At 45.4% G+C, this 13,071-nt stretch overlaps 1 protein-coding gene across 1 annotated transcript in view; it reads right to left on the bottom strand.

Annotated features, from left to right (window-relative positions):
* Positions 1 to 2,226, bottom strand: part of arhgef39 (Rho guanine nucleotide exchange factor (GEF) 39) — a 36,469-nt gene extending 34,243 nt beyond the window's left edge. Inside the window, exons 1-2 of the mRNA XM_070929216.1 lie at positions 2,077 to 2,226; positions 932 to 1,026 (exon numbers count right to left, since the gene is read on the bottom strand). Coding sequence (XP_070785317.1) covers positions 932 to 1,026; positions 2,077 to 2,226 — 245 coding nt within the window. The remainder of the gene's footprint in view (positions 1 to 931; positions 1,027 to 2,076) is intronic.
* Positions 2,227 to 13,071: the final 10,845 nt, after the last annotated feature.

Raw genomic sequence — 13,071 nt, 5'->3', positions numbered from 1 at the left:
CTTTTACAATTACTGTTATTTTTTTTTCCCAGGGCAAATAACTGCTGTCGCGAGGAACACTACAGACTGGAATAAGAATCAATTGGTGGTAGAGTTAAGGTACTGTACATATAACTAGTAACTCGAAAAGGTGAATCTAGTGTTGATCCACCCATTTAGCCCCAATATTAGACTGGAGAGTCTGGATCTGTGATTGCCAGCCACCTGCTGCTACAACATTATTACCACCACTACCATTCATTTACATGTGGAACTTGTTGCTGTGTGTATATTGGGCTAATGTATGTTGCATGGGGAGAGATGCTGCTACTGTGTGAACCACACTGACATTGTTTATTTGTTACATAAGTATTTACACATTTTAGTTCTCGCTCAGAAACGAGGAGATGCTGTTATCCACTGATAAATGCTGCTGTTAAATGCACTAAGATTTGCATTCATAAGCTGTTGTTTTTTCCCCCACCCAGTTTAGTTTTTTGTTTGTTTTTGAAGTTCAGCAATCTTCTCTTTATGTAACCAAACTTTTCTTTCAGGAGATTTTAGTTTTACATCGCCTTGACAGCTAGATCAATCTGACATCTAGACATGCGGCGAGATCAGCGTCTCTCAGCTCTGATTTCAGCACTTAAACAGAAGGTCAGGTCGGCAATGAGAATTCATTCGTTTTCTATGGTAGAAATAATGCTCTTCACTTGTGATATCGCCAGGAGTAATTACACCTGATGTGCAGTAATGTATCCACCAGGGAGGAGAACGCACCTACACTGCAACACAATATCGTTGCCTCTGGCTAATGGAGAAGATAAGGGCGATGCTTTGGTAAGAGTTTATCTAGACTGCATTCTTACGCAAGAGACAAACTCCTTTTCATGGCCTCTCGCCGCCGTCTTCAATGAATAGATATTCTTTAAATTATTCAGAGGATACTTACTGGTTTACTGAATGAATGGCTTTAATTGAACTGAAGATGCTCTCTCTAATGTCCTGCCTCAGAGTTCCTTTGGCCTTCAGGATCTCCACAAAGTACTGTGAGAAACAACAGAGCAGAGGGAGACAACATGACACAATTTCTCCGCATTCGTATTAATAAGCTAGCACTGGGCGGTCTCTGATTGGATGTACCTCTGATGAATGGAAATATTTTCTGATAAGGAGGACACACAAAACACTTAAGGACATTTTCACATTAGAGGACTTAGAGGTTGGTAGTTTTTGCCCTACAGCCCAGAACATTATATGGTAATACATACCTGCATGGCTCATATGAAGCTCAAGTACAGAGGGATGTTGTTGCACCACAACACTTACAATACAGCGACAGCTGTGTTGGTCTCAAGTCATTTGAAGTGAAAATGGGATTAGCAAACCGAATGTGCATTAGGCCTAAAAATGACTCCTAATTGGAGCGACAGGGTGGCAGGTGAGTGAGCACTTAACACGTCTCATTGTAGCAGTGGAACACAGTGTACAGTATCGCCTGTTTGTGGAAACCTTTTACTTCGGAGAATGTTTGGCATGGAGATGTTGTCTTTGTTCATTGTTTCGTTTCATTTTTTATGGCGGAAACAATACCAGTCAAGTGCGCTTTTAAAAGGTCGGGACGCCCAAATAATGAGAAAACTTGCAAGCAGTTTCGTTTTTTACGTGTCCGGGTTTTGAGATATCCGTAAATTGCATTTTGAAATTGAAATGCAACATCACATCCTAAAACAGTGTCCCTGTTGACATAATATAACAATCTGCACAGACCTCACCGACTGTCAGTCACAGGGCTGACACATAGAGAATTATTAAGTACGTAATATATAACATTTAAATAACTGAAACCAACTTAAAAACATTTGAAAGCTGTTTTGCCGTAATGCATGGAGCATATTGGTACTTTCTAAGAAATGCTGCCGGGAGCTCCCTGCGCTTATTTTAGAGATAGTGTTAAAAAGTTGGCAGCACTGAATTTAAAAGCATATGCTTTAAGGTATTTCAATGATTCTGCATTTTGACACACATCAAGTTGAGTATCACTGCATAAACCTCGCAGGAGGTTAAACCAGTGCTCCTGACTGCTGCAGTACGCACAGTGGTGACCAGCTCCAGCTGCTGGCAGTAGCGTTGCTCCGTCTGCACCAACTCTCGGGCCGTTCGGCTGCGTTTCTGCTCCCAGCGGTCCCTCTGCTCCTGGATACTGGTGCACCCGGGGGGACCGGACGGACCGGGGGAGAAACTCATGGTCACGGCGGCGAGGAGGACACTGCAGAGACACAAGCAATCGGACCAGGCATTGCACTAATGATGTATATACTTGCTTTTTCAGCAATTTGTATAACTTTCATCCACGCTGGGGGGGGGGGGGGGGGGGGGGGACCAGAAATATGGATGACAAGCACTAACAGAGTCACAACAGAAAGTGAGGAATTAAGGCATTAGTCGGAAAGGTACAATAGTGATAGCAAGATGTCCATTCGAGGTGCTGAGAGCATTGTAGCCCACATTTCCCATCATGCCTAGCACGGGACCGACTGGTTTGTTGAGTTTGCTGTTTTACGCTCCCAAAATGCAAATGCTACTTTTGTGTTAATTCATGTGTCTGCTGATGGAAAAAAAAGAAAAAAGAAGTGGTTCATGTTACTGTATGTAATTGTCAGTTTTGTGCTGGTTTGTAGTGCTATGGTTCCAGCTCAAATGTGTATGCTCCGTATGTATAAAGAACATCGGCCGACATATTGATATCAGAGCTCTTTTTTTTTTTACTGCCTGATTTAGCTTACTTTAGTTATGTCATGCTTTGTCATTGTTCCATTGCAGTGAGGCTACCTACGCTGAGCATATTCGCACAGGCAAAGGCAAAGCAGCCTAAAGGCGTAGTTTAATTTAACAGCCGTGTCGTAGGTATGTCACGCCATTCTGTCGCCTTGTGTGCACTGTGGTGTTCCACATTTTCACATTACTTTCGGTGAAAGTTAGGAAGTTGGAACCCCCCCCACCCGAAACGCCGAGCCGGGGGTGGTGGGGGGGCACAGAGACTTCCTCTATCAGTCGTAACAGCATATTTACAGCTGCGACACAGCGAGACGCAGCGTGAAAAAAAAAAAGAAAACGTACCATGCCAATGTTACATAAAAGTCTCTCTGTGAATCGAACAAACTCGCGTTATTTCGTTCCAGTGACGAAACACACCGCCGCACCGGCATAACACGTCTTTACACCGCTTATAATAACGTACGCTGTGGAAGTGGCGAGGCTCTTACCTGCAGCCAACGTCTTCACCTTTTTTAAGCAAGGCGCTCTTTTCGGGCTGAGCTTCCTTCTTCCGGGCTGCGATGTCGACGCGCACGCTGATTGGCTGCTCCGCGCCGAGGCAAAACCCGGAAGAGCCCTCCCACACAGCTGGACAGATGCTGTACAAGCTACCCTCTGAAACTACATTCATTACAGACATGTTTTTCTCTCTTTTCAGTAAAATGTAGACTGAAATATACACGTGTGCGGTGTGGTACGTGCGCAGCTGCATTCAAAAACTCATCTTTGTGTCATTAAAACCCCAAATGGAAATATTACCTGACCTCAGTGTGCTCAATGGCAGCAAAGGCTCTGTATAAGTTGCTGTGTTCAACATGAATAAGTATAGAATAATTTCAGATTTCACATCAAATGTACCCTGGAGTTCTGGTAATCCACCTGTGCTTTTTACTGAGGATCCTATATATATATATATATATATATATATATATATATATATATATATATATATAATACTGCTGGCCGTTTTGTTTTCTCTGTCTAATCTAACTCATTATCAAACTTCCAATCAATTTGACTGTGGCCGCGTGGAGTTTCGCGTCTCTTCACTTAAAGACACAACCTGAACCGGCAACAAGTGGTGAGAGACTGGTTGATATGAGAAGAAAAGAGAGGAAAGCGCAGCTCAGCAGTTTGTAGCTCATTATGAGATAAAAGGGATGCCCTCGGTAATCAGGGCATGACGCAGGAGGCTATAGCATGAAATCCATGAGGACTGAGGACTTTCAAGTAAAAAATAGGATGCTTTTTTTTTTTTTTTTCTGGAGCACACGTCAGGCTGCAGGTTCATGTTGCCTGCAGCTCCACAGAGTAGCGAGAACACTGACATCTAGTGCTGCAAGACAAGACACAAGTCAGAAGTGTGTGTGAAAACCAACAACTCTACGGTATGCATGTAGCGCAGGATATCCTATGGTATTTTTTTGATGTTACTTTATTTGTATAGCACCTTTCAGGAGCAGAGACATCGCAAAAGGGAGACGGTTCCAAAGTTCAGGAGCCCCAACCTCAAAAAGCACACTCCAGCCTTTTAGTTTCAACCAATAAACCCTGATCCGAGGACCTTGGAGACCTGCCGGCAATACAGAGCTGCTGTAGATCTCGAGTGTTTGGCAACTGATGATGAGAATATCACTGTAAAAGCAAACTTCAGAAAACATCAGCGGCTTGCACGGTTATATGTTATCCGGTCTCAGTCCGTGTATGAACAAGGGTCTCAGGGTCTATTTATTCCACAATAACCCCTCAAGATATGGACATAATAACGCATATGGGGAAAATGACATGTACACGGGTCTAGGTATTTTTTTTTTTTTTTTTTTACAATACTTTATTTATTAACAAAATCCTAGTCTTGCGCAACCTGTATATATACATCATACACGTCATCTGACCAATCCTGTACAGCAGCTCCACGTGTGTAAATGTAACAGTGATAAACAGTCAATGAACAATCCCTCACAATCAGTATTCCAGTTTACGAAATACAGATTTGGTCACTGATTTTTATCAGTAATAACATCACTATTACCACAACAATGGAAATCCTGTAGCGAGGGTTAAGGGGATTTTATACAAATATCATGCCGAGCGCATATTATTTTAAGTCTACGATGATGATGATAATCCGTTACGTTTTTTGGGGGGGTTTTTTTGCATTGACTGAAATATACAAAGACACAAAGTCAATGGAAATGTGATGATGACACACGTGATCCCAGCCTGATCATAATAGCGGTCCTAGAACTTCTAAGACGCGGCAAGCTTAAAGCGTGTCTGCTAAGATCCAACAAAACGTCAAACTGGGCTGTGTAATGCAAATAAAATCGGAGGCACCGCGTGTGAAATCAAGAATTAGGATGAAATGAAATGGGAACATGTGAAAACGCAATTTGATCTGCCATCCATCGGCTGGAGGGAACACTACGTTGCAGTACATGCTTCCATCCGAAGCGGCATAGAATAAGCGCGCTCAGCCGTTGCAAGGATCGCACAAGAACATGGACTTGCTACATTTTACATCAGACATGGAGTCACCGGGGCGATTCAGATCTCGCGCGGTCCAGTCGAACATTTCTAATTTCGCTGTCACTTTAATCACATGTGGTTTTGATGTGGTGAGGGGGGGCAGTTCCTTTGTGGATTTTCTGCCAGGGAGCTCAAACCGGAGCAGAAATGATGGCCTCCCAGCAGCTCCACGACGTCCATGCTCTCTGCAGGTGATGTGGCCAAGTCGAGAAGGGAGCGAGGTAAAACTGCAAATTGCTGGACAGATAAAAATGCATCTTTAATGAGAGGATTATTAAAATGCATGATATTGGTGCGCCCCACTCTTTATTGTTTTCAATTTTATTGTGTTTCCAGTAAAGTTGGTATTATAATAATTGGCCCCAAAACAGACCGGTGCAAATTAGGCCTCTTTTGCCTCGAGGCGATGGAGGCATGAACAGTACAGGAGACCACAGACAAAGGGTCCATTTTTTTTTTTTTTTTTTTTTTTACCTGAGGATAGCAAGAAAAAAAAAAAAAAGCAAAAGCATCAATAATCTACACAAGTGGAGGAACTCTCCCAAGGTTTTGGAGCCCTTCGGTGTATTATTTATACCAGCTATTGCCAGAGGACTCATAATTGACCTCTGCACTTTGTGGGAAAAAAAAATAAAAAAAACTTCATGAGATGAAAGAATGTGATGTTTTGTAATTCAACTTTTGAGTCCCCCCCCCCCCCCCCCCCCCCCCCATCCCTGATCCAATAGTATTGAATTGCGAGCCATGAATTATTCAACACATAGGAGGCAAGGCTACCTTAGCTGGAAGATGTTATACGAAACAAGGTTGCGGAGACAAAGAGATATCAAATTAGCTGGCTCTAAAACAACAACAAATAAGCGTCACGCCGAAAATAAATAGGAGCACTGTCGGACAGGTACCTCTTAAGTGAATACAGGGGAAATATTGCTGTCAAATAGCACTTTCTCCGCAGGATGCTGGCACTTGATGTCTCTTAAGTGTTTATTGATGTGGAAACCCATTATCTATCATTGCTGAAGGGGGGGGGGGGGGGGTGCAAAGGCTTCATTTATGTTTTAATACTTCAGTGCCGGCTCTTTCGCTTTAACTTCTGAGTTGTAATTAACAAGTTTTTTTTCTTTTGGGTTTTTTTTTTTTTTTTTTAGGGTAATCATGGCGTCAAGTGAGTCTTGGTGCTCACAAGTATAATATATATATATATACATATAATTGCGTCAGTTAGACTCAAATGGTGGACTCAAAGTGCAATGTGCAATTGTTTGAGTACTTTTTACAGCAAAACTCCCGTTTCATTGCGAGAGGGCCCAAACTCTTTGAATGAGGACAATCATTTATGATTCATTGTACAGACTGTGTGCGCCTTATCCGACACAATTAGCGATCAGTACGTCACGGTTAGCATGGACGTTAAATTCCAATGTGCCCGAAAAACACATGTAAGCAGAGTTTCTAAGAGTCGTTCAAAAGCAATTAGCTGTAATTGCCTATTGTCTACCTTTTAGTAGCCTTGGTTAAAACTCTCAATCAGCCTTTGGAACGTTGCACTCCGCACCCCAGCGGCTGCTTTTGTGTTTTGTCGAACGGTGAGCTCATTAAAGCGAAATGACCATTTGGCCTCGGGAGAGGGGGAAAAAAAAAGAAATAATCCGGCGGAAACAAACAGCTGCACGGAATTGAGTGACACTCGAGCGGTGGAGGACCATCAAAACAGCCGCGTGTTTGCAAAACCCAGAGGCTTTTTTATTTTTTCGTGGATGATGGTAAACTGTCTTGCCTGCAATTACTGAAAGCACTGGATGGCAGGGGTTTTGTTTTTTTTATTCTTTTTTTATTCATTTAGTTGGTGGGTTTTTTTATGTGTGTGTGTGTGTGTGTGTCAATTGTCGGTCAGGGACGCTAACTCACTCGAAAGCTGTTGCTCAAGCGTCAGACTGCAGGAAGAAGAAGAAGAAGAAGAAGTGGCCTGTATTGAATTGTCAGACAGACAAGGGTCTGGAAGGGGGCGTGGCTCCTTTAACTCAGCATGACATAAGAAATAAATGTATAGTTGTGTATGATATAGTACATACAGTGTATGAGTCTCATGCCGCTGGAATATACTCGGAGCCCGTGGGCAGCACTGCACCAAGCAGTACCCAGGCGAAGAGTGGGGGGAACGTAACCAAGTCATGGGGCCCCTTGTCTTGTCTTGTCTTGTCTTGTTCCACGTCGAAGAGTTGTTTAGCAGTTGCACCAAAATAAGATTCTCCTCTCTTCAAGCCTCTCACATGGTTTCACTTACGTAGCTGTTTGAGACCCAAGTAGGTAAAACTCTGCAATAATCCACACAAGAAAAAGAGAAATCGAGTTCAGCAGTCGTTCAAACCAGACTGAGACTAAATACATGCAGGTGAGTAACGAGGGACGGGTGGAATTAATCAGGGTGATCGGGCTGGAGGGAGGCACACGAGGGCAGGAAACGAGGGGGGAGGCGAGCGCTACAAAATAAAACAGGAAATGTGCAAGACAGGTGTTCATTTTTCTCTTTGGTTTGAATTAGTTATTTGAGGCTATGAAAAACAGGGTGAAACGTCATGATTGACAGCTGAGATTGACTGTGGTGTTGACCCCCCCCCCCGAGACAGTCACCACTAGGCAGACTCTGGCTCCAAACGACGTCACCAGCGCAAGATGGCAGCGCCCTAAAAAAACATTTGGCGTTTCCTGATGTACAATTCCAATTGACATCTGCCATCCAAACTGTTAAACTTCTCAACTAAGAAAAACAAGAGATTTCATTTCGGGGGGGGGGGTACATTTTCTTGTGGTTTAGACTGAGCAAGACTTTCTTCTTCATGAGGCTTATCTGCTTGGGAATAGGGAATCGCCCTCAGAAGAAATGATGAAGGATATAATCACAGGGCACTGTCATTAGTAATCAGCAGTTTGTGGTGAAATTGGCTCATTTGGACTTGTTGCTGAGCCGAGAGTCCCATGTTGAAACAATGTAATGATTTTTTTTGTGTGTGTGTGTGTGTGTGTGTCACCATATGCCAATAATCACACATTTCTGAGAGCCATAGCAGCGGAAGGCACGTTAACGCCGCCACGAGCGCCGCCGAGGAGAGGGACCGAGTCACTTGTTGAGATGGGAGAATTTCCTCACTTCTCAAGCAAGAGGTTGTCAAATGAAACCAATTTAAAAAAGGCAATTACTGTCATGTGATCTCCTCGCAGCTGCGCTGCACGGGCTGGTTTCGGAAGGCGACCCCTCGCTAATGAAGGGATTATACAGATGAGGGGAAGCGGTAAACACGTGTGGATGAAAAGGCAACAGTTCTGCCGGCTACTAAGCTGCCGTGCGGTGGGCTCGCGTTGCCTGACCTGCGGGGGGGGGAGGGGGGGGGGCTTGAGCGGAAATCCGAAATGGAAATGCATAAATGAAAACAGCAACACAGAAACAAAGGAAAAACGCCTTCATACGGGGGGAAAGGCTTTTTCTCGTAAGGATCTTGCACAATAACATAATTTCAACAATCACTGGTTCGGAAAACTAAACGGAAAGCACTTAATAACAATTTAATAATGTCTTCTGTAGCTCTGGAAGAGCTTTCCAAAGTCTAGTTGAATAACTGATGATTATTTTGGCTTGGGCTTGACCCACACGCTGTATATGAAGATGGCCGACGTGTCTCCACTTCCTCCCCACTGTGCAAAAATGAAAGCCAAACGTTCCCAAAATTCGCGGCGGTTGCAGTGCGGCAAAATTTCATTACGGAAAAAAAAACAACAGCGATGTGTATTGCCAGGTCCAGTCATCGGACCCCGATGGTGAGGCAGTTTTCATTGGAACGTGCTACTGAGGAAATAGTTCCTGTGAAAACTGTTGATCGTAGCCCCCCCCCCACATATGAATACACACGTTTCAGCAAAACACGCGTATTCATATGCAGTAAATCTGACCTTTGTACAGTCACCGAAAAGCTCGCTTGCTGCCACATCAAGTGAAACGAAATCCGCAGTGTGACTCGCTGTCAGGGAAGCTTGTCAGGTCAGTGCTAACTGCTTCTTTGCATCATGAAGTGCCCCCCCCCCCCACCTAACCCTCGCCTAATGATTTCTCACAGCCTCAGTGTATCTCCCCAAGGCTGAATCCCCCAATGAGCACAGCGCCTTTAAACTCAGCAGAAAACCTATTTACCCGCAAATTAAAGCGCCGCACTGGTGTGGCGCAGGAATCCGCACTTGCCGGAAAAACAGGGCAATTACTTGGAAAGAGTGAGCCGGGTGGGAATAGGCCTTATCCAGAGAGTAGGTGCGGTGTGTACTCAAACTCTGTGTTAAATACGAGTGGGGTGGGTGGGTGGGTGGGGGAGACATGTTACAAGGAGAGAGGTGTGGGGCGCACTCTAAAAACTCCAAAAAAGTGCAGCTGGAAAGAAAAAAAAGAAGAAGCGATCCCAGAGTGAGCAAAGAGAAAGAGAAAAGGGGAAAGCCTTGCAGGTTCGTTACATCATGGAGTGTGTGTGTGTGTGTGTGTGTGTGTGTGTGTGTGAGGAAGCAGGCTCTCCTCTCCAGTGGAGATTGCTTTGTTGTCTTTGTTTAGGGTGTAGATCGACAGACTCATGGGAGGGAGAGGGTTTGATCGGGTGTTTGTGGCTGCGCGTGTTGTAAGTTAAAGGGAGTGCTCGCTAGGAAGTTTTTTTATTACAGCTCCAAACCCCCCCACCCCCCTACCTGCCCTCCCTTCGATGTCGCGCCTTTTCAAGGAAGCTTCCTAGAGACGGGATGCGCTTCCCTTTGGAAGTGTTTTTTTTCCCGCCCCCGTGGGGAACTCTCCAGCACGGAGGCATCAACAGGGATACCAGTCGCTGAGGGAATGGCAGAACCCGCTGTACCGGCTGGTTGAAAGAGGGAGCTGCGTTTGATATTGTTACTTCGAGTGTGTGTGCATCTCATCATTTTGACTTCCTCCACAGCTTCGGGGGTGGGGGGGGGGGGGCGCGTTAGCCCCCGACTAAGGCAGCGTGCGAGCCTGGCGGTGGTTAGTTCGAGCTATCTGGAGCAGGTATACCTACAGCTGCACTGAGCGTTACCAAATAATCAGAGGAGGCTTTTTGTCGGTGGCTCCAAATGTCTGCAGGTTAAGGGGGGGGCGTGATATTTCAATCCGCACTACACCACCAAGCCTGGAACTGACCTAACAGTCCTGCAATAAATCCCGTCTCCGTGACGGTTGTGAGGTCCGGCTCGCGTCGAAACCGTTGCAGAGGTGGATGGAGCTCGTGGTGCTCTGGTGGCACTGCATTGTGTTACGCTGACCGGTATTTCTATTACTGCGTCCACCCCAACTATATCAACGAGGGTTGGCTGACTAACAGAAGAACTGCTTGCTTTAAAAATCTGTAATTTTGCTTTTACTTACACTGCGCGCACAATTATTCGGCAAGCGAGCATCTTGACCTTATCGTCATTTTCATGCATATTTTCCAACTCCAAGCTATATAAACCAGGTGACTCGGTCCCCGTTAACCTCCCAGTGCTGCCATATTCCAGAAATGCAACCTACCTGGAGTGTCCAGAAGTACAAGGTGTTGGGCGCTCAGAGACGTGGCCCAGGCGAGGAAGGCTGAGACACGACCACCACTGAACAAGACTCAGAAGTTGAAACGTCAAGGCCGGGCCAAGAGATACCTGGAGACAGGTTTTATGGACGGATGAAATGAGAGTGACTCTCGACGGACCAGATGGATGGGGCCCGTGGCCGGATCAGTACTGGGCACAGAGCTCCACTTCGAGTCAGACGCCAGCAGGGCGGAGGTGGGGTACTGGTATGGGCTGCTATTATTAAGGATGAGCTAGTTGGACCTTTTTTCGGGTCGAAGATGGACTTAAAATCAACTCCCAAACCTACTGCCAGTTTTTAGAAGATACTTTCTTCAAGCAGTGGTACAGGAAAAAAAAGTCTACATCATTCAAGAAGGCCATGATTTTTATGCAGGACAATGCTCCATCACAAGAATCCAAGTATGCCTTAAAGGCCTTAGGACAGAATCAAGACGACAGAATAATGACATGGGCCCCCTTCCCCACCCGACCTGAACCCTATTGAGAACTTGTGGGCCCTTCTTGAACGTGAGAGACGCATTCCGTCACAGAGTAAAAACAAAAAAAGTTTCGTGGAGTGTGCGTGGGATCGTGAGGCACGTCCCACGTGGAGAAGTCAGGCTCCTCCAGTCCCCTACCTTGATTACAGAAACCAGGTCTCCTCCTGCCGAGACGCGTAAAGAAATGACTTTTCAACAGAAAGCCCGGCTTGTAGGCTCACCGATTCTTTACATCTCCGAGGCGGAAGCCTCGCCGGCTGTAGATCCGACGAACAAGAGGCAAAGCCCCCCCCCGCACGCGGTGACTTTTTGTGCTCCTGTCATCTCACTTATCTCCATGTTCTCTCGCTGCCGCATTCACCGACATAAAGAAGGAAGGGAGTGGCGGTAAATGCTTTTGCCGCTTGCACCGCTCGCATTGACTGAAATTACATATCTGCTAACCCAACTTGCCCCCCCATTCAGATGGCTTTTGACTCTTAACAAATTGCCTCCTGAATCGCGCCTTCACAAATGGCTCTTAAACGGAGATCAGGTGTTGGTCTGATGATGTTTTAATTGTAACTCTCGGAATGTATCAGCCATGACCTACGGGCTTTTGTGGCGGGTCCCATTCAATATGTACGTTGTGTGCGTTCACACACCTTGGGTTTAGAAAGGTTAATTAACCTCTGGTGGCAGACCTTTCCTTTGTACTTGACTTGGTCCATGTCCTGATAGTGCCATTAACCCGCGCCCTAGCCTCTTAACCCTCCTCTATCATTACCGACGTAAAACCCATTAAAACTTCCTATTGATTCTTTTTTCTTTCTTTTTTTTTTTAACACACACACAACCACCACATTTTCTGTACAGCTTTGTAGCATTTTTTCCACATCCCACACACATAACATTAGCATTTTACAAGCGTGTAGCATCGTGGTCGGCACAAGATAAATAGATGGAAAGTAATTAGTTATGAATTTTTTTTTTTTTTAATTACTTTAAACAAGATATGAATAAAACATATGAACACGGGCGCCAGTTTCTAAACTGAGCTGTATGAAAATCTGGTTGGGGTAAAAAAAAAAAAAAAAAAGGTGCTGTCAGCGTGTAGCATGGTTCCAGACCTCCCGCATCTCAGCACCTCAAACGGGTCTGGTGACGCTTCCAGGTGGTGATCGGGATTCTTGCGAAAGGGGGGACAAAGAGCACACAGGGAAACACACATACATCCGTAACACAGTGCTGATCAGCAGATCGGACACAACTTGTTAATCCGTGAGCTTTGGAGGTGTTGGCAGGCACTCTGGACAGTCAGGCCAAGTCTTTATGCTAAGCTAAGCTAACCCCGTCCTGACTCCGGCTCTGCACTGAACGCACGGCCACGATGTCGTCGATATCCAACCTTCGCGTCTCAGTATTAAGTTAGTTCCAGCGGTGCGGTGCCAAAACCTTGAGTTACTACAACCCAAGTGACGAACTGCGATCCCGGTGCTGCCGGGGGCCACAGGGGGGCGCGGGGCTACGGGGCTGTTGCCTGGTCTCTGGCAGGAAAATCACCAAGCCAAAAAAGTAAGAAATGCACGACTCGCGCGTTTATTATTTCGACGTATATGAAAGTGTTTCTCGCCACACACTCTGGTCTAAACGGCGTTCTCTCTCTTTGTCGGAAAAC

The sequence above is a fragment of the Enoplosus armatus genome, chromosome 22 (genome assembly GCF_043641665.1).
Source record: "Enoplosus armatus isolate fEnoArm2 chromosome 22, fEnoArm2.hap1, whole genome shotgun sequence".
NCBI classification, from domain to species: domain Eukaryota; kingdom Metazoa; phylum Chordata; class Actinopteri; order Centrarchiformes; family Enoplosidae; genus Enoplosus; species Enoplosus armatus.
Note: the sequence above shows the minus strand (reverse complement) of the source record. Positions and strands in the feature narration are given on the sequence as shown.